Source organism: Pseudopodoces humilis, chromosome 10 (assembly GCF_049639895.1).
Source record: "Pseudopodoces humilis isolate 2021_Gansu_Grassland_sample_001 chromosome 10, ASM4963989v1, whole genome shotgun sequence".
NCBI lineage: Eukaryota > Metazoa > Chordata > Aves > Passeriformes > Paridae > Pseudopodoces > Pseudopodoces humilis.
In genome coordinates, this window is record NC_142209.1 from 6,047,205 (window position 1) to 6,074,978 (window position 27,774).

At 41.2% G+C, this 27,774-nt stretch overlaps 1 protein-coding gene across 2 annotated transcripts in view; it reads left to right on the plus strand.

The window, feature by feature from the left end:
* Nucleotides 1-10,033: 10,033 nt before the first annotated feature.
* RGL1 (ral guanine nucleotide dissociation stimulator like 1) overlaps nucleotides 10,034-27,774 on the plus strand; it is a 54,673-nt gene continuing 36,932 nt past the window's right edge. For both annotated transcript variants that reach the window (XM_014260034.2, XM_088060732.1), the window contains exons 1-2: nucleotides 10,034-10,271; nucleotides 11,141-11,251. In XM_014260034.2, the coding sequence (XP_014115509.1) occupies nucleotides 10,245-10,271; nucleotides 11,141-11,251 (138 nt within the window). In that variant the 5' untranslated portion in view covers nucleotides 10,034-10,244. The remainder of the gene's footprint in view (nucleotides 10,272-11,140; nucleotides 11,252-27,774) is intronic.

Consider the following 27,774-nt stretch of genomic DNA (forward strand, 5'->3'; position numbering starts at 1 on the left):
TATTTTGTAATATTTGACTCTTTCTTGTGTTCTTGCTGGCACTTTTACCAAAGTCTTTCCTTGAGCAGGCCTCTCTAGCAAGGTGGCTTCAGGTCAGAACTGATTCGTGGATGAAAGATTGTATGTTTAAGCTAATTTTTTTGATGATGTTGCAAAATCGCTGTAATGCAGAAGGCAGATGTGGGTACACCAGGACTGAAAAATTGCCTAACTAGTGCATATATATGTTCTGACAATTCAGTTATGGACAAGTAATGAATAACTTTACCAGAAATGTTCCTCCATGGATCTCTCAGTGTTCATCTTATAACCCAAAGCGAAAGAATTTAATATTCCTTTGACTTTTTGGTGTGTGGTTTAATGGTTTTTAATGCATATTTTATAATTAGCTACTCTAGGTTTTAATTTCCAATCCAGCTCATCTCCCTGAGCATAGTACCATATTGCACAATTAATTTGCTGTTTATAATATGCCCCTGAAAAGAGGGTCTTCCATCCTGTTTATTTTTGTGTTTCCAGGTGATCTCCACAGAATAAAACAGTGGCTTCTGTGCCAGCTTTTGTTACAATTTTGCATTAAGTGTTCAACTTCTGCCAATTTTGAAGGTCTTGGGTTTTGTTGAGGAAGTCTTTCTGTAAAACCTTAGAAATACAAGTATGTAATCCCAATAAAATGGATAAGGTTTGAGTTTGCTAAGTAAGTTGTCAGTAGGCTAGATGCTAGAACTGAATTTTCTCTAAAATTTTCCACTCTGTTACCACCTATACAAGAGGATTTCCTCTTCACAGGGTTTTGGGTTTTATTTTGATTTTTGGACTTTGTCTAATTCTTTGGTAAAGATCATCTGGAAGAGAACTGGGGGAACTGTCAAAACACAGGTTGTTTCCTGCCATTGTCTAGAGCATTGTGGGCTTCCATCTCCTTCCTGCCTTTTGTTCCTGGGTTGATAATGTTGTCTTTAAATAAGTTCAAACAAAAATAGATGTAATAGAGCTGAAAATAGAAACTAGTATCTTTAAATTAATGTCTTTGCTGCCTGAGCACAATGTGCCAATAATAAGAAAGCCAAGTGATCCCAGAGGGAAGTGTTTACAGCCTGTGGGTCTAATCCTGTCACCTTTCCCTAGCAAGTGAATCTGCTGAAGTCACCAGCAGCACTTCAAGGAAGTGATGGATGACACTTATAGCTGCCAAGTAGCAAGATGGGTTTCTTTTTATCTGGAGTGTGCTGCTCCCAAAAATTCACAGCATTTTTAATACGTGTTGATCATTTGTTCAAGGGAGTTGTGCTCTATTACTCTACATCCCCATGGCACCAGTGGCAGGAGTGTTGGATGTTGGATTTGAGGGAACCATCGTAAAATCTGTCCTTGCACTCTAACAGCGCCTAAAGGTCATAACAAGGGTTTATGCCCTGTCCTGGAACATCTGCAAGTGGGCAGGAGTCTGTCTCAGAGCACGGCATGAAAATCAAAAGGCAGCACAGAAGCAGAATAAACAAGGGGAAGAATGTAGGGCAAAGGATGAGGGTAAATACCAACAAAAGCAAGTACTTTTAGATCACTAGCGATATGCCTCAAAAAGGGCTGTGTATTTTTTAAGCCTCTGTTGGTAAAGGAAATATTGCTTGTTGTGAACTACAGATGCATTTCTGCTATCAGGATAAAGGTGGACCTCAAAGCTGGGTGTATAGTTTTGAAATACATTATGAAGGGTATAGTGATAGTATATAAAAGACAAAGCCTTTATCCTTGGGGAGCTTCTGGTAGGCATTGATCTGTGAGAAGAAGCATCAGTGGAGATGAAAAGCTTTTAAAAATAAAATAAGGAGAGTCAAAAAGTGAGACTGAGTTTTGAGTGGTCTTAAAAGTGAGTATTAAGTAAGTGAATGAAAAAGAAAGTCTTAATGTTGCATTCTTACTGATCTGGTGGGTAGGAATGTGAGCTTTGGAAAGCTTGGAGTCTGCAGTAGATAGAAGACAAGAGTCACAGCAGCAGAAAGGGAAAAAATGGGAGTTGACTTATGCTGATAAAGGCATTTTTGCCTCCCTAAGCAAAATAGGCCACTTGCAGAAACATGTTTAGCACTCATTCATTAAACCAGAGTGCCACTGTGTGTGTGGCTGGCATGGCATCTTATGGACATGACTGAGCCTCTTCTTTATCTGTGTTGTGACTTTACTCAGTTGTGTTTCACCAGAGAGAGAACATCATGAACATTAGAAGTAAATGTGTTGCAGTCTGCACTTCAAAACTGCCTTTGTCTTGTTTTCAAACAGTTACAGAATTTATTATCCAAGGGTGGAACTTGCTGGAGAGGTTTTAGGTTATGAAAGAACAACTCTCCTGAGGAAGATTCATGGAAGCTGAAGAAGGCAAGTCACTGTTGTACAGACTCTTGTATGTAACTGTAGGATATTTTAGAGATGGAGGAAGTAAAAACAATCAAAGAAAAAGGTAACTCCAAACCCCCAAACCTCAGTCTCCGCAAAGCTGGATTTTATTACACTGCACTCAAAAGATAAAATTTCTAGTTTAGAGTTCTGTGCTCAAGGCTGCAGTAGTTAGTAAAGCTCCGAAATTTTAATTGTTTGAGGAGTATGTATTACGAAAAAAATTTGTGTGGTTGCAGAGGGACCACTATATCAATTTCTAGAGTTATCTGTTACATACTTGTTTACAATTCTCTTGTTTGTGGCTCCTCCCTGCTCAAAAGCAATCTGTGGGGAACCTTTCTGATTTAATAGGAGTCTGATTTAATAGGGCCTCCTGGGGTCTATAGAAGAGCTATAAAATCTTTGTAGGATTTGGTGAAGTCAGATAGAATGAATGTAGCATTAAAAAGATCAAGATAGCTACAGATAAGATGAATTGCTGCTCCCCTTCCCTTCAACTATTTCCGTTTCAGCCCAATGAAGAGGAGAAAACATTATAACAATTCTGACTTACTGTTGCCTAACTGCTGGGAAAAACTTTGGGTTAGTAAAAAACCTTCAAGGCTTTGTTTAGATCTGGCTGAGAAAATAGTCCATGGTATGCAACTGTGGGAGTCAGGCCTGCTGGGACCGAGGGACAGAAAGATTTCATCCCTGAAACCCTAGGTGTTAGCTTCAAGCTCTGGGAAACATTTGTTAGGTTGAGGCAAGCTTGAAAGACCTGCCCATCATCCCCTAGTGTTATTATATTAAATTATGTTGATTATTCCAAGTTCTGCTCCCCTATTGGTTACCCGTTTCCCCTATAAGGTTATCTTCCTGGACTGTTCCACTCCCAACGTTATAAATTGTTACTTCCCCTTGATTTCTGGTCTTTGGAGCCTGTCACTATACGTGTGTGGTTTGTGGGTCTCATCCCTACTTTATTTTCCTTATTAAAGTTCTTATGTTTTCGGGCATTCCATTGGACCTGCTCTTTTTATTTTGTGCCTCAGTTGCCCTGGTGTCAGGGGACTCTAGAGCTTTAAGGATTGTTGAAGCCACTCTCACCATGACATGCAACCATCTCCAGCATCCAGAAGATCTCTCTGAAATGACAGGCATTCAGCAGGGTCCTTAAATCAGGTTATAGGAACTTCTGAGTATCCTGAAACATGTCCCACAATAAAGGGGGGGGGACATAGTTCTTAAGTTTAATATGGATCATTTAGATATATAACATAAACTATAAGAATACAAGGATTTATGATTAATTTATCCCTGTTATTTTAATCTTAGAGGTCAAGAAAATGCAGGCACTAGGACTTTTTGTAGGAACAGCATTTAAATTCAAACTCTTAATTTACCCGTTGTGGAAACTGTGTGCATGAAGAGAGTGAGTCAAACCTAAGACATGCTGCCATCTGATTACAACCCAATGAGTGGGAGGGACAAGGTCTTTGGGCTTTGAACTAGTTAGATATAAATACTGACCTCACTGGCAAAGGTCTGCTCAGAGGGACAGGCAGAGGGACTCCCCAGACAGAAGGGGAAATACTCCCAATATCCAAATATCCCAAATAACAGGCACTTCAATATAATTAATAAGCCCAGAGTATTCTGGGGAGTGCTTGGATTAAAGGATACTGGAGTGATACAGGCTTCTAGGGGAGGAAATATTTCTCTTTTAAGAGGAAAAGTGAAAAAGACTCTGTGCCACAATTAGGAGATGAAGATCCTTATAGCCAACAGAGATTTATCCTGTTTAAACATACTGTAACAGGGCCATAAAAACATATGTGCAGTATATCTGTAATCAAATCAAAATGAAAAAGGGCACAAGGGAAGTTTTGAGAACTCAGTCAAATAGTTGAATTTCTTATTCTGGAAACTGAAGCTTGCTGAAAAAGAACAGGAACCATGGCAAGTAATTTGGGAATGAGGGGGAGGACTTAGTACTAATTAGCCAATAATATAAATGATAAATTTGTATTGAAAGTAAGAAATGTCTTATGGAGAATAAGCCTGTGTATGGAGACAAGAGAGCAATGAGAGAAAATCAGCATTGTGCTAAATCAACCCAATATATATTGGTGCAATGGCAAATTTAATTATTAAACCTGACTTAGGTGCAGAAAAAGATCTGAAACACAGTGAGGACAGTCTTTTGAGTAACAATATGAGAGCCATTTGATTTATTTCATATCTGACATGAAGATTTTGGCTTAGCCATTTTGGTATGCTCTGTTATGGCACTGTTGTGTTCTTGTACAGATGAAATGATTGCTGGGTATATTAGCCTTCTGTTCTCAGTCTTCCATAATTTTTTGTTGGAGAAGGCAGCGATAATTTTTATTATTTCTGCATAAACACTGAGGTTGATTCAGGTCCCATGACAATGGAATTGATGTCAGGAGAGTTACCCACAGTCAAATTTTTAATTGAGCAGTGCCTTTTTATATGATTAAAGTATTTATTCTTTGCAGAGAGTTTTAAAATTGTTCAATAATGCCCTTGGCCTCTGCTCAAAGGTGAACTTTTTGGAAAGTTTGAGCAAAAACATTTCATCCACGTGTGAATATGAGGAGAGTGGAAAACTATTTTTTCTTTTCATGAAGATTTTTGCTGCCTTCTTTTGAGCAGTTCTGCAGTGTGAGTAGCTGAGGCCTGTGGGCTAAAATATGACATTGAAATAGCCATAACTATGAAGAACCTTAGTTTTAGCTTTGATTTGACTGAGTTGTGAGCTCAGAAAACAATATTCTCAGCATGCACTGCAGTATGTTGTTTCTTCCTTCAAAGCTGCTGAAATGTGCAGTAGAGAGTATTTACTGTGAGCAACTGAGGAGTTCTGCAGCACAAAATATTAGAGAAGGATATTGCTCTGAAGCTGCAGGGTCACGTGGCCATGGAACGGGAACAGAAAACCTCTCAAAGCACTTATGGTTTACAAAAAGTTTCTGCATGTTTTGTGATCCATGAAACTGAAAGTCGAGTTCTAGGACCTGAAGTCTCTTCTTCTGCAGGTCATTTCCAAGGAGCCCAGAGAGTGAGTAGGGATAAGATATGGATGAGTAGGGATAGGGCTAAGCCCAGACTCTTACGCCCTATTTGCACTCCTCTGTAGGCAGAGGCTCAGGGCACCTCTATCTAGTAGTAACAATCCAGTAACAATCTGCTGTTGTTACTCCCCACGACATAGCAGGGGTGCACTTTCCCAGCAATGTGCCCCTGGCTTTACATGCAGGATTGCTTTGAAGGCTTTCCCAATGGGAGTCCAGGGACTTGCTGATCCTGAAGGAGATATGCCCCCCAGATCTGAGATTATGTCCCTTTGGACAGCACAGCCTGTGAAACAGTGCATGACTATCTAATTGCAATCACATGTGAAATCAGAGGGCCAGGGATGGCTGAATGTGCTTCCTTAAGTACATAATTTTTTGACTTAGCATAGTTAATTATGCAGCCTTAAGAATCATTAATTTAGTTTTATGTATGGGAGCTCTGATGCATTTCCTCTGGCAGTTTACAATGAAGCTGGTTAATATTTGCAATTACTCGAAGGCTTTTGTTTAGTTCTGGTTTCCAGGAAGACAGATTATGATGGACTTGTGTGTCTGGCTCTTTACTGAGCTGCAACTGCAATGTCACATCTTTCAGAGTGAGGGGGGAGCAGTGTTTTCCCTTTTGCACAGGAGTGAGGCTTGCCAAGGTTGTAGAAAGTAAAAAAGCAGACACACAGTGTGTAATGTAGCATTTTGTTCGCTTTGATTAGTTAGTTTGTAATTGAAATTCAATGTTTGATGCTAACAACTTTTCTGACTGGCTGATGTGTAATGATAGTGCATCTCAGTCATTTAAAGAATATGTTTAACCAAGTTAATTAATCTCAGCTGAGGCAGATGGAAGACCTGGTTTACTTCTGCTCCCCTCTACATCAGCTCACAGCATGTGCATTAGCATTGCCCATACTGATGGAAATGTGAGGTAATTGCCTGTGAGGTGCTTTGTGCCATAAAGGACCTTCAGGAGATTGCAGTGCACTGAATATTAAGCAGCTCTAAAGCAGCTCATGACAAACTGTACAATGGAGTGGGAAGCTGGAACTTCGGTGTGCACAACGTAAAGGAACACTCCTAGGTGAATCTCCTGTAGTGTCTATGGTGAAGAGCTCTCTGCAGCCAAGCTACATGTCAGAGTGGGCTGTCAAAAAAACACAGTACAAAACTGATTTGTGTTTGGATTTCTCTAGTGTCTGCATTATCTAGCTTTTGTGGTTCACCTGCATATGATTTTGTTTTTTTCGTTTCCATCTCCAGAACTGTAGGCAATGGCACTTGTTAGTTATTGAACTGAGAGCATATTCCATAAACAGAAAGCAAGAACTTAGTATGGTTTAAAGAAACCAGATGAATAACAATCAATAAGATAGTCTTAACAGGAACAGTATTTATTTTCTTTTGTATGCACTCACTTCAAAGGCATCATCCATTGCAGGGGTGTCTCTTTGGACAGGCTTTATTCTATATGATAGATTCTTGTATTTCCTACGGAATGAACAGTGTCTCATGGAATTTTCTTTTTCAGTTATGGGTTAGGTAATGCCCTTGAGGTAGCATTGCTTTGGAGAAAAAGGAAATACTGTAAAAATGTTGACTACAAAGGCATGGTTACTAGGAAGTGTCTCACATAACCAACACACAAGCAGTTCTGTCTCCCAGCCTACTCAAGCACCAAGGAGTGGAAATGGCTTGAGCTGGTGCTGCCATTAAAAGGACCTTCTTGAAACCATGGCTTAACTTATGGCTTTTGTAATGCAAGGAGTGTATTTTTAATTTTTTTTAAAGAAGGAAAAAAAAAATTATAGTGGTGTGGGTTTTTTCCCATCTCCCAGTGAACATACTTCCCCAGTGAAGGTGAGCTGCGTGCACACCTCAGATACATGGCTTTGTCCTTTCAGGCTGTGTGATTTCTTTCTCTCCTACAGAAGCTGTCAGTAATCATTCTTGCTTCATCCTTTTCCTTTGCTCTCCCAAATATTTTCCATATTCAGATATCTCTGACTTCTGGTTTCTTCCTCTCCTCCTGTCAGGCCCTGAGCAGAGACAGTAAGACAAGCTGGGTTTTATTTCCAGCTGCTTTACGGATCTTGTGCTTTGTCTTCCCATGCAGGCATCTTCATGCCAACTCTAGCAACAGCTCAAACCAAGGGAAAATCATCACTCTGCCACTGCCTTATTACTCTGTGGACAGTCAGCCAGTTCTTGTTGGGCTGTAAGTGGTCAATGATCTGCAGTCTGAGAGCTTTCCAGACCCTAAAGTATTTTCTTTTTATAACATTTCACTGTAAGAAGTGTAAAGTTGCATTCACAAGTAGATTTGTGTTTCTCTCTTGTTGCAGGTGGGAGGGACAGTGTGCTCAGATATATTAGAGGAACAATTCTGCTTTGGTAAAAAAGGGCAGGCACAGGGCTTGATTATGGCAGGAATGTAGTTATTACATGTGAACATAATTTGGAAAGAACGAAATGTTTAATACAGTGTTGACTGTATGGTTCATTGGAATGATCTATGATCATTTATAGATCAGTTTTGTGATTAAAATCTGCTAAAAGAGCAAACCAGCAGTTCTACTAAACTGAGTTGTAAACTCTTCTTCCTCATTTTCAGGCTTTCTTCTGTCCTTGAAATCTTTACAGAACATCTTTTAGATTAATCAGTCTGGTTGCTCTTCATGTTTTTCTGTGCATTTGGACTCTCTCTTGGTCTCAAATAAGTGGTTGTACAGTATATAATAGATTTTAAATGTAATTAAGTGTTACATATGCTTTTTCACTTTTCCAGTATTAAATAATCAGTCTTTGCATATACAAAGCAGATTTTTAGGGGCCTTGAAATATCCTTTTCCCAAGGACAAGACAGTTATCAATAGAATGTCTGATTACTGCCCCTTCTGTAACCTTTCATTGTGACATGATTGGACTCTGTGATCTCAGACATGGTTTCCAATCTAAAGAATTCAATGGTTCTAAAGTCTGGGCATTGTATCTCCCTAAAAATAATCTGTGAAGAAAATCTAATTCTGTGCAATACTAATGGCAAATCCAATAAATAAAAATGGTAGCTTTCTGCTGCTTGCTAAACCATATGAGATCATCTGCTGGTCCTTCCTGATGGAGGTTCTCTCTGTCATTTGTCAGTGGTCAAGAGGATTCAGGAACATAATTTTTGAGAGGGCTTGTACTCTTCCTTGAATGGAAAGTCCTGAGGTTGTCTGTCCATAAGGTGTTCTGTAAGGCTCCAGTCTGAAACATGTAATTCAAGAGAAACAAAATAGCATCAAATAGAGGAGCTCCTTCCCACTGTATTAACTCACTGCCATTTTCTTTTTAGTGAAGAAATGGAAAGATAAGTGCCATTTCTTTGTGACAGGTACCCAAAGTGATGGTAGTGCATGTAGTGTGGCACCAGGACATCATCAAACAAAAAAGCTTTTATTTCAGAGTAATTTTTTGGCTTTGGTGTTGTATTTCTTGTGGCTGGATATGCATTTGCATATGCTGGCATGTTGGTCCTGTTCAATGGCAATTTGCTCTGCAGGTACTCACACATCTACTGAGCTGGCCACGAGGGATTCAATGCACACTCTGCTTTCTACACATTAAAATTATGACGTGGAAGAGCGGTTTGCAAAATCTAAAACATTCAGAATGCTCTTTGCAGTTTTACAGGAGAAGCCACAGGACTCTGAGAAATCTACACTTCAGTTTGTAGGTGCAGTATATTTGAGTCAGGTTATCGATGTCTGTTTATTCCAGATCAGGATCACACATGTAAACTAAAAGCACAGCCTGGCAAGTGATCAGATCAGGGCACCTTGACCACACAGCTCAATCTTGGTTTTATAGCTGAAAATAATCTTCCTCGCTTCTGTATGATTCCTCGTTTTAAGAGGCATAAGTGCTGACAGCCCCTAAGCCTGCAATGCTCCTCAGGTCATCGGTACTAACACTGGAGGAAATAAAACAGGAACATGCTGGAGATCAGTGTCGGGATTTGGGAGGTCTGAGCTCTGTTTCAATTCTTAGCACTTTCGTTGCCTTGCACGGCAATTTGTGCACTTGAATCATCCCTATTTTAAGTCCCAAAAAGCTAACTAAAGGTAACTAAAAACAGCTCAGGAGGCAACAAAGTTAGTGGGGTTTTTAGGGTGTCTTGAGATCGTCGTGTCAGCACGCAGGTGCCTATCATAAAAGCATCCACAGGTGCGTGGCTCACGGGTGCTTCTTTGTGAGCGATAAAAGTCGAGGTAAAAGTGAGGACAGTGTCGGCGATTGCCGGGCAGAGCTTACTGAAACCTTTAATTTCCTTACTTTCCAACTGGCAGAAGTAAGTTTTTTAAGTTAAGCATAGCTTAAAACTCATTGCAGCCCGAACGCCGGACCCGCGACGGCCCCTGCTCCCCTCGGCCCTGCCCGGACACCGACAGAGGAGAGAAGGAGGGGAAAGAGGGGAAGAGAGAGATGAGGAGGAGGTGCTTCTGTGGGAGGCGGGCAGGAGGCGTCCGCTGCATGCGGAGCCGAGCGGGGGCTGCCGGGGCAGCACTTCCAGGCAGGGTGCTGTGAGCTGGGCTGCGGCCATAAACAGGAAATCCTGCGCGGGCCTGGCCGGGCCGAGGCGGCGCCAGGAACGGCCGCCTCCCCCTGTCCATCCGTCCGTCCTGCCCCCGCTCTATCCCTCCCGCGCCAGCCAGGAGACACTCGGCTCGGCCCGGCCCGCGGCGGGCGCAGCGCGACGCGTCCGGCCAGGCGCCCGGCAAGACACCGAGGATGAAACTGCTGTGGAGAGCGAAAATGGTAACCGCCTGTCCCGTCCCCTGCCCTGCCGCCGGTCCCTCTGCCCAGCGATGCTCAGTGCCAGGGATGCTGTGCCCGGTGCCGGACGAGGCCGTGCCAAGCGATGCCGTGCCCAGGCCCGGCGGTGCTGTGCCCGGTCCCGGCGATGATGTGCCTAGTGCCAGGGGTGTTGTGTCCGACCGATGCCGGCGATGCCGTGATCAGCGGTGCCGTGCCTGCTACCAGGATTTGCTGTGCCCAGCGATGCTGTACCCGGTTCCGAGCAGAGCCGCTACATCACACGTTTGCTGGAAGTTCGAAAGACATTGCACTTTGCTTCATTATCCTTCAGTTTTTTTCTTGTTCTTGAAAGAATGGGTTTTTGTGAGGGCAGATCACGAGCGTTTCAGATCACTTCTTCTCAAGAGAATTAAAATGTCGCTGTGTTTTAAGTGCTCTGTAGCTTCAAAGATTCAAGGCTGTCTGCCGAAGTAATTCAGCAGTTTTAAAAGTGCGAATCCTTCCCTAAATGAAAAGCCGAAGAGATTAATTGCTGTAGAAACGCGGGGAGGAAAGAGACGACTGTTAATCAAAACCAAACTATTTCCTTAGAAGACTTTATGCAACTTTTTAAAATATGTGCTAGTCTGGGAAAAACAGTTGTATGGAAAGTCAGGGTACCTCGATACCACAGGAATCTTGCCAAGAATATCTCCAAGTGCTCCCACAACCTAAGGGCATCCTGGATTGCTTTGAATGTTGTGTTTACTTTGTGCTGCCCATCTCCTCTGCTCTGCTCGGAGCAGCAGAGCACCTGGGATAGATTGTGGTCAGCAGAAGGAGGAAAACGTTCTTTTTCATGTTATTTTTCTTTCTCTTTTTCCTGGCAGACCACATTTCAGGATGGGGGTGAAGAGGTAGAAGATGGAGCTGTCTACAATGTCACCCTTAAAAAAGTGCAGATTCAGCAGGCTGCCAACAAAGGAGCAAGGTGGCTGGGGGTAAGTGAAGCTAGCACGGGGGCGTTGGGGGCAGGCTGCTCATGGACTTCGGAGCAGTCTCCAGGGAGCTGAATTCCACAGGAATTGTTACAATATTAACTTTTAGCACTGACTGCTCTCATTATTTAAAAACAAAAAAGAACAAACCAAATGCTGAACTAGTCTGCCTGCGTGGTCTGAAATAACACTCTCCTTCTGTTGACTTTTCTTGACCTGTAAAAACAATTTGACCAGCTGTGGCCATGTATCAGGTGATTCTTGGTGCAGAAATAAGGATCCTAGCTTATGGCCTGAGAAGCTGAACATTTAACAGTTATTTCAGACTGGACTATGGCTCGTTTCTGCTGTCAGGAACCTATCTCAGGTCTCCAAACAAATAGTTACATTATTTTGACTGGTGAAGGTCCCTCAAACTCAGCAGAACTTCCTCTGAACTTAAAGGAATATTGGTTTGGGTCTTATTTCTGTATTGCTTTCTTAGTGTTTCTGCAAGAATTACAGCTTTGTACTATTTTTCAAAGCATGAAGGCTTTGAATGGTAAGTAAAATGAGCTTAAATGCACACTGTTGATTTGACATGCTGCTGAGTGCCTTCACCTTTTTCAGGCCAAGTCCCCAGCTGATAAAAAATATCCTCACTTCACTGGAATCAGTGCAGCTATGGCAGCTGGGACCAGGTCTTCAGGAGATGTATATAACTTTCATAGTATTTTGTTATGTTTATTTTTTTTCTTTAGGATCAAAGACAGTAATATAAGAAGTTGGCTTGATGTAGTATCCATGTTGGTATTTTTAAGACTTTTAAAACTGCATTGAGATTTATATCCATTTTCTTGTGAAGCTTCTGTGACATGAAGCAATACAGCAGAGCTGAAACCAGAGTCAGGAAAAATAAGCAAATTCTATCCTGTATACAGAACGTGCTTAGAGTCTCCCCTTCCCATGTTTCCAAGAAGTACACAGAGTACTAATCAGAACAGATACTTTCAAATCTGGTTCCCTGAGTGGCAGATTTCCCATTTCTGGTTCCTGTTTTTTACCAGGAAAAATACTACCAAGTATATTTGAACTCCTGCAACTTTCCTGGCTCGTTTTGTGTAAGAAGTGAAGATCATTTTGAGTGTGTCTCATAAACACAGTTCAGAAAAGTAGAATTTTTTTTTTCCTGCTTGGGCTGTGTTGTTCCTTGTAATAGAAGGAGTTTGCCAGACCTTGGTCCTATTTCTCGAAGGCAGCATGTATGTTCCTGCAGTCATCCCCACAGCTGATGCTGCCCATCCCAATAGGAGGACTTGGGACTGTCAGGTTCCTGTGGATGTTGTTGGTTTTTTCAGGTTAGAATGTTTGTGGGGAAGGAGACAATGTGTGAGAAATCCACACCTGTTCTGGGCATAAATCTGTGACTTCAGCTTCCAGTCTGGCCTCTTTCATGAGCAAAAAACCCAAATCTTATGTATATTATTTAAAAATATTTTGGAACCTTTGAGCTGTTTGTTTCCCCTAAGCTCTTCAGAACAAAGTATTTTAAGCTCTTCTTGATGTCTTGTTTTATTAATGTTTTTTTTTGTAGTCCTGAAATCAATAAATAGCCTCTAACCCAGAGGACTATTTATGAAGAGCTATCCCTGCCCCCAGCAGTTTGGCTTTAAAAAGCCAAATTGTCTCTTTTAGAACTATCATCAGGTGACTTTTTTTAATCTGGAGTTTATAAGGGTTTATGTTTTTTTTCCTATGCTTTGAAACTCATTAGCACTAAATTAACAAGGTGTTGGATTTAGCAATATTGGTCTTAATTTTTTTGATGGTGCTCTAAGGCTTAGGTTGAAGATTCAAGGTCAACAACCTATTTGTACATCAGCAAGTATTGAGCCTACACAGTAACTCTCTTATCAATCATATGCATGCCTGGATTTACTTTTTAAAAAACTTTTTCTCAGTGTCAGTTTGTGGCCTGTAAAATTCCACTTAGCAATATGACTCCTTCTGAGGCACTGAGCTTCTGGTTTGTTGTGGCAGGTCAAGTCTAATTAACCTTCCCTAAAATTCTCCATCCTAAGAACCCATCCAGGGTCACTGAATGGTTGGCCGTGTAATGAGAGAATGGATTGTTTAAAGGCCAATCATAAGATTCCAGCTAAAGCACCTTAGACTCTTGCCTACTGAAAGACAAAAATGTCTTTCTTGTGTTTCAAACTTCTACAACTAGCAAAAGTAAAAGAGAAAAGGATGTGACTTAAGCAGGCATCAGCAGTTCTGAAACTTTCAGAAGTATGAGGCTTTTGGATAATCACTGAATTTCTTGGCTTTAAATTTAATATTAGACATCAAAGGATGCTAATAATAGCCACTGCTTTTGTCACTACATACTTAGTCACTAAATATTTAGTGTAGCTTAAGACTTTAAGCACTAGAGTATTAGGGAATATTAAAAGCTCTAGTGGGAGCTCAGTATTGTGAGAGATACTGCACAAAAACACTGTTTTAACTTAAAAGAATGTGCAGATGAGATATTTAAAGAGGATTGTCTGTACATATGTCTTAGCTGATGATTGGTATCAAAGCTTCAAAAGTCAAGTGTACCTTCAAGAAATATTGAGGGAGAATCCCTCCCAAACACATCCTGGATTCAACCAGAGAAAGCATGAATGCATTTTTTTGAAAACAGAGTGGGTTTTTGTGTTTCCACGATAGATTTTGAGAAGTTTCCAGGAGAGAGAGGAACAAGCTACAAAAGCCGTGGAAGCTGAGATACATGGGCTGACATCCTTCTGAGAGAAAAGGATGGAAAAGTCGAGATTTGTACATATGGATGGCACACACTCAGAAGAGGGGATGAGGAGGATTTGGGGTGGACAATCATCATCAGTTTGGCATTATGTCAGGCTAGAAGAAAAGGCAGGTTGATAACTGTAAGGGAAGGTTTGGGAGCACAGTAAGGAATTTGAATGATGTGGTTAGAAAGAGAATGTTGTGTTTTAAAACTTAATTTTCAGAAAGAGCCTGAAAAATGAGATTCAGCTTCCCTCTGAGGATGTGAATCCAGCCCATAGAGAGGCTGGATGTCAAAGAGGATGGTGCTATTGTCTGTGAAGAAAAGGCCCCAAAGCATAAGAGACAATTTTGGGGGGGCGGGGGACGTGTTTTGATCTTGGACTGACAGTCAGGTACGCGTGAAATGAAATCAGATGAGCTGAGTCATACTGTAGCCAGAAGTAGGTAAAAACAGCCAAAGAGGGGATGTAAAAGTAGATCAGCTGCTAAATACCTGAATTTCTGTGGCCAGGAGTAATATGCTGATAGTGTGAATGGTGTGGAGAGGTGAACTCCAGCTGGTGATCTATGGGAAATAGTAAACAGTTGAAGAGAAGGGAAAAAGCAGCAGGTAGAGAAGTATGTGGAGAGATGGGGGGAACTGGGGAAGGAGGAGGAGTGATGCAGGAAGAATAGATGCATGGTTGTGGTGTGGGCAGGTGGACAAGATTACTAAAATAGAAGCAAACCAAGTTTTGAAATGCTGTGGAGTAACTATTGTTGAGCCCCCTGTTAAGCAGCTAGAGTGTTTTATCTCCCCATTACAGGAGTTAGGGACGGATAGGCCACCTATACAGCCCTGGGAGAGGAGGGAATGGTGAGGAATGAGCTGGTCAGGCAGGAGTGGCTTCTGAATACTTGCAAATGTCTTTCCTATCAGTCCTTTATCTAGGAAGGAGTGAGGAAGAGGGAAGAGACCTACAATGTGTGAGGTCATTGGAAATGTCACAGGAAATGAAACCAGGAACTGGAGTTCCCCAAGTCTCAGTGCTGATTCTCCACACCTGAAATGATTGCTGGGCTTTTGGGGTGCCATCAAGTTTCTTGCTTTACTGATGGATGACACGAACTCCTCTTCCTTTGAATCTTAAATATCCAGACAGCAGATAAATAGTCTGCTCACTTATGGCCAGGGTACCTGGTTTCATTAGGCACGGATTAAACATCTAGAAGAGATTTTAGAAACTTGGTTTTTACTTTTTGCTTTCTCTTTTTAGCTAGAGCTGAACTTTGGGCTCTGGGGTTTGTTCAGGCAGAGATGGGTGCAAAATATAGCTTTTCTTAAAGTGTCTTTAATATTACAATGTTTGGTGTATAGTAGAACATGTTCTTCCAAAATTGTCAATGAACTACTCTTAGAAGGGTGCTTTTCAGTACCTTAAAATGTTAAAAGAGGGGAAAACTGAAAAGCAGCAGATGTATTACTTAATATTTGTGTGTTTTCTTAGCACTGTTATTACTTGGCAGGAAGCTTGAGTTGGAGAGTTCAGACAGAAGAACATTGCAAAAACTTGTGGCTAACTAATCTGTATCCCAATTGGGACCTGGGATGCAGCCATCTGTATGACTCAATCAATATGTCAAAAAAGAAGCTTTAGTCTGGATTTCTTTCTTTCCAGCACAGACCTCGTAACTATGGGTTAAGTGGTGCCTGGAATCATCAACATATAGGAAGAAGCAAAACCTCACATTTTCTCTGAGCCTCCTTCTACCCTCCTACATGCCCTTCTGAGCCTTCTGTGATCTCTTTTTCATCTTACCCGTAGATCACAGATGTTCTGGTTGAGTGTAGTTTCCTGTGGAAGCAGCAGGCAATGGCTTGGCTGACCACAGTACAATTGCACAGCAAGCAGCTTGCTGTTCTGTCTCTTGATTTAGAGCATGTGTTGGTCACTTGGCTAAAGCAGACTCTTTAATCAGGTTCCTTCAGCCTATCCTGACTGCCGAGATCAAGGCCAGGGTGTAGTTCTGGCTGTATATTTGGCAGAAGCAGAAAAACAGCTCCCAAGGAGCTGACAGGCTTCCTATGGAAACTGAGCTGTGCTACTGTCTGCTCCAAAGTCTCTGAGGAGCTATCTTGGAGAAGGAAGAAGGATGAGGTGTGCTCACTTTGGTTTTGCTTGGGGAAAGATGCCTGTTGCATGCTGGAGACCCACAAAGTAATGTATTCAGAGGGAACTGAATGATTTTATCTATAGATGTGTACACAGTTATCCAAAAGAAAGCTTTGGCATCTCATTCAGCTTGTTTTTTTTGGTTTGGAGTAGGCTCCTCCTGTCCTTCCTTCAGTTGTGAGTGTAATAGTACCATGGTACTATTCGTAGCCCTTATTAATGACTTCTTATGGAATATTTTTCTCCTCGCTTCCTGGTTTAGGCTCCAGGGATATCCTAAGTAGCAGTCTTGGATACAGTCATCAGATGGTTAATAGAGGCTGTGTGTGCAACAGACACTCAAAAATGAAAACTAAGCCTACTAAGAGTTTTAAAAAGGAAGCTTGAAAGATTACTATCCATTACTTTCCCAGTTCCAAATCCAAAATGCATAATTAGAAGGGTGACTGGCTTTGTAGCACAGTGTTATGCTCTCAGTTGAAATTAAAACCTCCAACTCCAAACTGCCAAAGCATGACAGGGTGGCAGTGCTTTAATCCTGTGGTGTTAGGAAGACTGAGTAAGGGCTGAAATACCCTGGCACAGCCTTGAGGAACTAGGGAGAGACAGGGGCAGCCTCCCTTCTTGGGGCTGTGCAGCAGCCCCTCTTGCTAATGGTTCTTATATCAAGTGGAATAACACATTAAGGGAGCCTCTTGAGTAAAGCTGCTGGAGACTGTTCAGTTGCTTCACTGGTTGTGTGTATCTGCATTTTGGATATCTCCCAGCCAGCCTGCTCATGGACAAAACTTGCCCTTGGCATTTTACCTGTGTCATGCAGGATTAGAATGACATCCTGTGCTGTAATTGCTTTCACCTGGGAGTTCCTCTGACAGCCAGGATGACTGTTTTTTTAAAACTGTGCTACTTGGATGCTACAGGTTCTCTCTGAGTTCCAGTGCCTTAACTGTCTTGCTGCTAACATCACTGAATGTTATCTTGCTTGCTCTTTAAAGGAGCAGTAAGTGAGAGGAATAACCCCCAAATTTTGCTTGCTCTGCAATGGAACTGGCACTTTCTTTCTGAATGCTAGATCTAGGTCACTTCTTAGGTTAAGGAAGAGTTGGCAAGGAATATAGCTATGCTTCATTGGAAAGCCTGTGAGATGCAGCACATGAACCTGACTGGAAATGTTGTGCAGAGAACAGCCCTGGAGAAACGATTAGTTTCACTGTTTGGGTTTTAAGGAACAGGCTGAAGCATTTCAAGTATGTTAGTCACACTTGGATTTAAATTTAACCTTTGTAAAGCTAATAAAAATTTGTGTGTAAATGCATGCTTTGAACTTGCACCTTTTACTACTGCTGTTTTTTAAATATATAGTTTCCTTTAGCCAGCATGGTAAGGGTGCATCTGTGTAAAGAACCCAGCACAAAGTAGTCGACAATGGCTTAGCCCATTGGAGAAAACTGGGTTATTTTGTGTAACGGGGTAAATAAACGATAACTCGATCGGCTCTTGCTTGTCTTTGTGTAGTGTCACTGTGTAGTGTCTTGTAAAGCAGGGGCAAAAGGTGTGTTACTACCACATTAAGATAGTATCAAAGGTTGTAAAAGATGATTCCTAAAGGGAATTGGAGCCTCACTCCTGAAGGGTTGAGCATCTCACCAGCAGTTGTCTCTGGAAATGTCACGGTTTGCTCCTGCAGTCTCCAAAAAGTACTTTTGCACTTGGTTCACCCCAAAAAGTGCTATGTTAAGCATACAAGCTTAAGCCATGTTACAAGCTTAAGCTATGTTAAGCCATACGAGCTCTTCAGAAGTGACTTGTAATTCTTCCTGGGTGGTATACTAGCATGTAGGGCTCAACTATAATGTCTGTGTAAAGTTTTTAGACCTAATGGAATAAGAATTTTATTGATGAATGAGGATGTATGTTTAGTTTTAATTTTTAAAAATTATTCTTTAAAATTTAAATGAAGTTTTAAAGCCTTAGTGAGGAATTATATGTTTTGCACATGGAAATCCATTTACTGTTTATGAAAATCCTTTTACTTTGGACCAAACTGATCTCGTGCTAATGCCTGAACACTGTAGTTCAGTTTAGCACCATGCTACTAATAGGTGGCGATTTAGGGACTGCAAGGAAAGCAGAAACATATCCAAGTGAAGTGATAATGGTCTTGCATTCTTAAAGCACCTTTCACCCAAGTAACTTTCAAAGCATGGCTACAGATTTTCTCCAGACTGACTGTGTTGGATGTTGTAATGTAACACAGCACAAAAATAGGATTTGGATAGGGATTAAAATTCAGCTTCAGTGGTGTGGCCTGGGTTTGGGAGATTCCCCTTTCGCTGGGGAGGTGGGAAAGAGATGGGGAAAAAGTGTTTCTGGGACAATGTGACTTCAAAAACACTGAGGTTTTGAGGCTGCTGAAGGGTTTGAACCATTAAAAAAGTCGGGGGAGATGAATTAGGTGTCAGAGCTGCATGGTAATATTTATTTTGTGGCTTCATAGTGTTATCACATGGATAGCTTCTTCACATGTGATACATGCAGCAGGGAGCAGCTGCTTAGCAAGGCACAGCAGCACATGGAAACAATTTAGGACCAGAAGTGAATTAATTAAAACCATTTGAGGAGAAGACCTGGACTTCTGAGTCCAGAGTTCTGTGGAGGCATTTTCTCCCCATGGAATAGCAGTTGTGAAAGGAAGCTCAAATACCAAGTTACAGCAGGGAAGGCGGGAGTGAAGTAGCTCCTCGCTTATTCCCCCGTCTCAAAGTAGGAGAGCTAGAAAGGGGATCCACAGGTGGAAAGGGATTTGGAGATACCAAAAAGATGAGAACTGTTATATTTGTGTCTTGGTGCAACTGGGGTTGACATGCAAGTTTAACAAAAAATCCTCACAGGACTGAGGCTCCATTTTGGCAATGAACAGGATATTGGAAAAGCCTTCAAAACAGTGAGTAGAGAAGGGACATGTTGTCTCCAGGAGAGAGCAAGGGGGGAAAGAAATTAGTGATTCTACATTGCGTGTAATTAACCTGAAGGGGCTTGCTGCTAGCAGAAGTAATTGAGTCCAACTAAATCCAGGATTCAGAAAGGATTGAACATTTTTATAAATAATAAGAACAAATGCATGAGATTCAAATCACAGTACATTAATTTTTGTGATTTGGGGATAAAAGAAATGCGTCCTGCAGCTGGGAAGAGTCTTCTCATTTAGACTGGGTGTTATTTCTTCATCTTCCTCTATAGCACCTGGCCATTGTTAGAGGAGGGAAAACCTCTAGTTTAGTTTAAAATGGCAATTATTATGTGTGGCTGTTTGTAAAGTTCTAGTTTCAATTTGTTTGCAGCAGATGTTTAATGAGGGAGAGTAAGATAGAACACAGGTACTTACCAAAAGAATCATGAGAACTTTAATGCCCAGGAGGTGTCAGGGCCATATTGCCACATGCTACAGGAGTTTGGTGTGGGCTGGTTTTCCAGCAGCCCTGCAACCTCCTCCTGGTTAAGGAGTGCTCTGGGTGCTCAGAGCTTGCTTTTTTAATGTGTGTAAAGCAAAACTTTGCATCTGTGCAGTTTTAGACTCTGCAAAAGTAGGAATTGTGTGGATTGCCCATTCAGCTTTGCAGTAGCTACTTTAAAAATGAGGCAACTTGAGCAGAACAGGGTACTCTACATGTGGGCTCCTCAGACATTTTTTTGTCTGTTTTTTGTTGTCGCTTCCAAGCATTGCACTGAAATATGTAATGTTCTACGTACTGCAACCCTTCAGGTCTTTTCTCAGTTTTGTGTGCCACTGTGGGATGTCTGAGGGTAGGACTTTCAGCAGACTTTTTTTCTGGCCTCTCACATTAATCTCTGTTTAGTTGCATAGGCCATCTGTTGCACATCAGAGTGTAGCTCCCCTTCAGCAGCTTCGGCAATGAAAATGAGATTTGGCAGCTCCACCTCAGGTGTTTGTGCCACTTTGCATGGTGACATTCACTAACCTTTTGCTCTGTTGGGTTGCAAACTGATGGAGTTCTTTTTCCTATGTGCCACCTCCATGGCTGTCCTGCACGTGGCTATGACAGCAGTCACTGCCATGTGCTGCCCCTGGGCCAAAACGGCACTAAGGAGGTATAGGCATTTCAAGTGCTTTTGTAGAGTAATCCTGTTACTACGGTGTATTTAATCTATTTTTCTCTTATATTCTTCCCACCTTTTTTGGTCTGAAGGCAGTTTAAAGGATTATTTTCTTTCCCCTTCCCACCCCCTCACCTGCTTTGTACTGCTTTTCGCCCTACTCAACCTTTCTTCCAGTCAGTAGCTGTTTCTTCCTTTTTGGGGAGTCCATGGGCTCTTTGTGCAAGTAAAACAACATGTTTTTATTACCAAGTGGCATTTTCCTTTGAAATATCTCAGAATGATTGAACAATATGGAATGATTGAATGCTTTGAAATAGCCCTTGGGCTTCAAACTGGAGACTTGTGGTAGATCTTATTAGCCTGCCAGATCCCAGTGGCTCCTTGTTAGTATCTGTAAATCCTAAAGCAGAAATAGACCATCACATTAGAGCTAGCTGGCGTTTTCCTCCCTCCTAAATATGGTTTATGCCCTACAAAAGCTTGCATGTGTAGGACCTGCTTAGGGTGAGGCAAAGAGTTACATTGTCCCACCCCAAACTCCTTGTGACGGGTGGCCCAGGTGTTCTGGTTGGGTTTGAGTCCCTGGTGGTTTCTCCCTTGGTGTGTTTCTAGTGGTCCCTCACCCTGAACTCCACCTTCAAGGGTGGAGACCCTCAAGAGTCCTGTCCCTCAAAAACCCCAGCTCTGCCTCTGTCGGGGCTCTCTGTTCTGGACCTGAGTTTGTTCTCATGCTGAATAAATGGTTTAATGAACCGGGAGCCCGTCTCGTTGGCGTTCCATGCTGGTCCCCAGAACCCTGCAGCTTCCCTGGACGCGATCCTGAGGTTGTGGACTGCAACATGCATGCATTGAGTAAATTGAGTTTCTCTTTTGACTCAAATTGAGTGCAGAATGTCCTTCAGTTGTTTAGAGGATTCCTGTGGATAGAACTTGTCAGATGAGTTTCATAACATTTCAGAGATGTGTTGATGTTGGGGTGCTGTTATCTTCAGTGCAAAAGAGATTAATTAACTAAATGCTCCTGAGGTGCATTTGAAACTTGGTTTAAATATTCCATGCAAATACAGGAAGAAAATGATTATGAAGATATACCTCTGCTTTTGTTTGCTTGGTTTGTAGTAATCTCTGGCTGTACCTCTGACGTGTTTTGTTTCTTAGAGTAGAAGCCCTTTAGGGCAGGGCCGGTGTCTTTGGTTTGGAGATGGCAGCCATTGCGCTGCTGTTGGAAATGCCCCATGAGTAACAACAATGTGTTTCTCTTGGAAGGCAGATCTTAGGCCTTTGTATTCCTCCAGTGGAGTGCTTCAGATTGATTCTGACTGTGCTCCGGACTCCTGGCTCTCTGAAGCAGAGAAAATGTGAATGAACAGTTTTTACATTTCACATTCATTTGCACACTTAGTTAAAGCATGAGGTTTGCATCCTTCCTGCAAAAACAGGCATTTTGTTCAGGAAAACATCAGGTGGTCAGGGAGAAGAGGACAGAGAAGAGCAAAGGTATGCTATTAACTCCTGGTGGGTAATTAAACAACCCCCTCAAAAAAGAAGAAAAATCAAACCAATGTGGACAACTTCTGATTTATCTGTCATTTTTTCCCTTTTTTCTCCCCTTACTTGTAATCTATACTTACTTTGCATACTGACTCAATACTTCCACATAATTATGTGTTTTGATTTATGTCCATCGCTTAAGGATTTCAGTTCAAGTGCAACGTAGTGTTTTTAAACCAAAACACAAAATATCTGCAGAGGGTTCAGGGCCAGCTTGTACTGTTTGTGCTGGGGCAGAAGAGGAGGTTTCATGACTGGTGCTCTGGTTAGGAGAATGCAGTAATTTGTGTAGGTGTGTGGTAGTTTAGTTGTTACACACTTCTGTTGGTCCGGTGAAATGCATAATTTCTCATAAAGAAAATACCTGTACAACTGGGACAAGGATGTTGCCATTGCTTGCACATGTAGCCCAACACAGTCACAGCCAGGGGGCTCTATAGCGGGGTGTGTGCATACAGGAGAACATCAGGAGATACCATACTCTATCCCTTGTGATGTCTAGATAATATAGTATAAATGCAGTTTGGTCTGGACTAATGATTGAGTTAATATTTTTGGATTCTTTGAGCATGTAAATAAATATTCAAGCTGGTAACACTTAATATTATGAAACATTAGCTTCCTATTACTGCATTTTTTACTCAGACCCCACCCTGGATAGGCTTCTCAGTTTCAAAACAAAGGGTACTAGAAAGCACAGCTATGGAAATGAAGTTTATAAAGCAGTTTAGGTATGTTTTCATGCTGTGTTTTTTGACTACTAGCCTATTTCTTTTAAACTTGGCATTAGAGATTACTCACAGTAATTATTATGAGACATGTAACAGCATTTCTTGGGTATTTGTTGTTGCACAAAAATATGTTGTTCTGAGTTCAGTTTACTTTAAAATATCAAGCAGTCTTCTGCTAAGTATTTTCTCCTCTGTCAGAAGGTATTTCATCTCCCCTCACTGACATGTTTAATTTCCAGCTATTAATACTATTAGTAATTTATCATTCTTGCTTTGTTGTTTACACTGGATACAGTGGCAGTTTACACTGTTTTCCTGACGTGGTATAGATTTAATTTCTGTGTACTGTGTGAGCAAACTTTACAGTGTGAAAGGAGACCCAACAATACAATTAGGATGAATAAAAGCATTTTGGGTTATGTAATACGCATTTGTAGTACTATTATGCAACAGAATTATTACTTGTGGCATCCTTAAATCCATTTTGAACTTAGCCCTGTTGCCTGCTGCCTCATACAGGACCTTCATTGTTTCTACTGACTGCGCAGAAAATGATGATGAGCTCCACAATTAATTTAAATTACTTTTCTCGAAGGAGATAGAAAATAGTGTGACTTGTCACAGGACAAGTATTCTGTTTGTAGTCAAAAATCATGATACTGTATTAAATCTGTCAGATTGTGTTAGTGGTAATATCAGTCGTCCCCTCTTTTTGCTATGCTTGGTATTTATTAAAAAATGTCAGTGTATTTTAGTATTTTTCATGAAAGAAACATGGCAAATGGCTTTGCTGACCACCATTTCACAGACATTTTAATAATAGCTTTACTCTGGCATTTCTTAGGGGGGCCACAGAGTTGATATTTTTAACATCAAAGCAGCTTTGAAATATCGAATATAAATACAGAATTTGCTGTGCTATGAGATTGATCCTCTCAGTACTTGTCAGATGGCAGGTGCATCGTACCTATTCCTGTAATCTATAATCAGAATCACAAAAATCTGTTTCAGACTCAAGTGAAATGTTTGAGCTGTCTCCTACCTTTTATGCTTGTTTTCTCTGCTCAGCACCTCTTCTCCCTTATGGTTTCCTGTAATGGTTCCAGGGTGCTTTGACATCTCCAGATTTCTAGGGCAGACTGGAAACTGTGTGAGTATGGGGAAGAAGGAAGAGGAGATAAGATAAAGGCTGTGAGCAGAAGCAGCAGTTACTGTTTCTGGGGCACAGGGGAGCTGCCCCAGATGCCTTTACCTCCTTAGGGACCCTCTGTAATCCATACCTGGGAAAGCTATTAGTAATTTTCACAATTAATCACTGCTTGCTTTATGCAAGTCCCTGGAGACTTTGTAGAGCTCTTCTCTCAAGGAGACACAGGGTAACACTTCCTTTGGCTCCAGAAGTCAAAATACTTAGAAAGTGAGCTGATTGTACTGCCAAAACGGGCAGTAAAACCCATTTCCTTGCCTTCATCCTGATGTTCTGCTTGCTTAGCTGTTTATTATTTTGAATATTTATTTACTGCTTTGTTTGGAGATTAGACATTTTGGTGTTTCTGGGCACTGAAGAGAGGAGAATGCTGTTTTACAAATAATTTTCTTCTAATACAGAAGGGCTTTGGGGAGATGCTAAGTACAGAACACATTTGTTTACTGGATTATAGGAGTGTTTGTAGTAAATGTTGTTTGATGACAGATACTCCTCCAACAATGTAAGTTGCACATGACTAAGAGTCTTACCTGATTTACTGGTTTCTTTTTCTTGCTTTTCAGTTTCAAATTAGGAACTTGCTACCTTCAGTGTCCAATCAAAGCCACCACAAGGAATATTTCATAATACAAGTTATGAAAATAAAACATCATTGGCATGCCTAAGAGGGAACAGGGTTGTGGTGAACTGCAGATCTGTGAAACACGACAAACAAAAAAGAAAAATCAGTAATCTGGTGATTTAGGTTCAGTTAACTCAATGACGACACCAAATCAGCCAAGAGAAGAGGGTGAGAGGCCTTCTATTGGTTTTGTTAAAAGTCTTCCTAGCAAGAGCAGAGGTGAGAGGCAGGACAAGAGGGAACTTTTTGTAGGTAGAAAGCAATGAGAAGGTAAGTGCATAAATCATACAAGGTAGAGATGGAGATACGGAGCTGTTCAGGTGATTTTTTTCTTCTTTAAAAATCTTGTATGCTGCACAGTGAACCTTTTGGACTTGTTTTTCAGTGAATAATATGGCTATGTTCCTTCGCTGCATAGATGCTTCTGAGTGGGTAAATTCAGAGCAAGAATTTCTATGTTCCCATGGCTGGATAAGCTCCAACATTTGTAAGAGCTGCACAATGCCATTTTAACCTAGACCTCTTTGAAGATTCAATTTAGCAATGTACTTGCTAAAACTCCTTTGTATGCATGCAGGGAGAGGTGATTTGTGAATTAGACTTATTTGCTTTTACTTTGATTCATATAGAGCTGGTCCTACAAAATTCACCAATATCCAAATTAGTCTAAATTTGCATCACTTCAGAAGGTGTGAGATTGCACACCTCAGCACCATGGAATGCCTCTTGTTTCTCACTTCCCCCCGCCCCCCCCGCCCCCCCCGCACTGGCTTTAAGTAGCTGCAAGGTGTCCGAGTGAAAAGGTCCTAACTGAGCAGCAGCATTTGTGTAAGAGGCTTTTTTCCTTTTCTCTTTTTCCCTCTAAATCTGCCCCACAGCTTTGGTGACTTTGCCAGTGCTTCAGACAGATACCAGCCAGGTTGTGAGCTCTGAAGAGACAACAAGAATGCCTTTTGTGTCATGGTCATGGAATTAATTGGTCCTGGAAACTCTGTGTCACTGCCAAGAATGGGTATTTATGTGGCAAGAAGGGAAAGGAAAAGGGCAGAGCTTTGGGAATCCAGGAATACCTCTCCTTTTCGGAGTTCAGGAAAGAGTTCATAAACTTATTTTGGCTTCTGAGTTTAGTGTACTCAGTATGCAGAGTTTTGTTTTTTGGTGGGTTTGTTTTTTTTGGTTGGTTGGTTTGTGTTTGTTTGTGTTTTTTGTTTGGTTTTGTTGTTTGTTTTTTTAAACAGTATCCAAGATGAGGAAGTGAGAGTTAGTGTTGAGAGTTTTGTGGAGAGCTCTGGCATAATTTTATTTAATTTCCAAGTGCACTGTAGGATAAAAGCATCATGATGGCCTTTGTCTACAGGACATCCACCACTGTCCACCCTAGCCATGCACTGCCAGTCACGCTTTCCTAGGCTGGAAATTCTGTTCCAAATTCAGCTTTCCCCCATGCAGACTGATTTCTGTGCTTGTAGCTGGGTACAGAGTGCAGTGGTGAGATTTGCAGGGCTAACTCTGGCGGGCCCACAGAATTGAGGGCAGGAGGCAGTGGGGATGGGAACAGCCTGGCCCAAAACGCTTGAAATACTTGTGACTCTGTTTGATAAGATTAGCCCAGGCACTGCTATGTGGCATTGTTTGGGCAAAATCGCCACTTCTCTGAGGATTATTTTGTTCAGCGGTCATGTGGTGGAGTTGGGAGTCAGTGCAGATGAATGTCAGCTACTGTGGGTCTGGCTGTCCTGCACCTGTTTCTATCCACTCAGTTATGAACTCCATCAGGGTCTTTGTTGGAAGGAAACACTTAGTCAAAAAAGTTGTTAATGTCTTTGCAGAATATTTGACTAAGACAACTAAACAACTTCTGTTTCATCTGTCTTGCTGTTTTCTTTAATGATGTGTATCTGCATGTTAAATGAGGGATATTTTAGGTTTTTCCTCTCTTAGACTGACATTATGGATGCTTATATTTCTGGAGCTTTTCAAGTTTAATCATTCCATGATTTGATTTTTTTTCCTTTTTTTTTCCCCCCAAGCATGAGTGTTGATATTAAAGATATGTGTTGGAGAACCCGTGTGTAAGGAAGCAATGTGAAAAAAATAAGGTTAAAATCACAAAGAACATCTAATTCCTACTTTCAGAAGGTTAAAGCAGACTCATATTTAGACAAACTCTTGATTAGAGTGCTTTATTTTGAGTTAATGTACAAGTTACTGCACTTCAGGCACATGTATTCCTGCATAGGGTGCCTGTCCAGTAAGTTAATAAAAACAGAGTGGAAAACTCTCCATCTTGAAGACAAGGAAGTAAGTTTCAAGGAAAATGAAAAGCATTTAAAATTCTGTCAAAATTGGTAAAAATGCATTTAAAGTGTTAGTTAGAGGCTCCTGAAAATAAATGTAGAATTTCTGAATAAAACAAATCTTTAGTGGAGGGGTAATGTTTCAAATGACTGACTCTGAAGAGTATTTGCTATCTCCTTTTCTTATTGTTCATCCCAGTTGTTTTAGTATTATTTCCAGCCTGCATAATAAAAACCAATTTGATTGATTCTTACTTCCAGAATCTCAACAGATAATGTTTGCATTAGGAAAAGCCTGCAGAGCAGGCTTTTTTTTGGATGAAAGCAGTTGTTTCCAGTGTTATTTCTAAGACAATGACTACAGTCTTGTATGTCTGATTGGGTACCAGCCTGGTTCTGAACTGATCTGAGTTTTATCTTGAGACTCTAATCCCTATTGCTAGGCTGTAGCATTTATTTAGGCGATGGTGGTGTTTATAGTTAATTCACACTTCCACTGGAGCTTAAAAGGTAGTGTTTGGAAGAAGCTTTTCAGCCTGGATGTGTTTTGGTCTGCATGGAGTTCTCCTGTTTCAGCAAGATAATGTTTTGTGCTGTAGAGCTGTAAGATGATCACCTTAAAGACAGTGGGCCCCTCTGAAGGTACAGCATTGCCAAGGGTTAGTAAAGCTGTTAGAATTGCACATCAGTACACACACAACCTCAGAAAATAAGGATTTGCAAGGATATACCTCCATTTAATCTTTCTACATTTGCTTTAGAAAGATGTTGTCTGTCTTGTAGGAAGCTACTTGCTCATTACTTACACTTGCAGATTATCAAGGTTATAATCTGTTGCCTGAAAAATCAAAGCGAGATTTTAAAAGATAAAAATCAGACTATAAAATGCTATATCTATTTATTTTAGAGGACCAGGAAAATGTTATGTAAGCCCTGAAATGTTGAGGTCTCTAGACCACTGGAAACAATGCTGAAGGAGACAAAGAGGAGCTGGAGAGATTTTTTTGTTCTTTGGATGCACAAAACAGTGCAAAACAGGTGTCATTTATTGATACCATTAACAGTGCATGG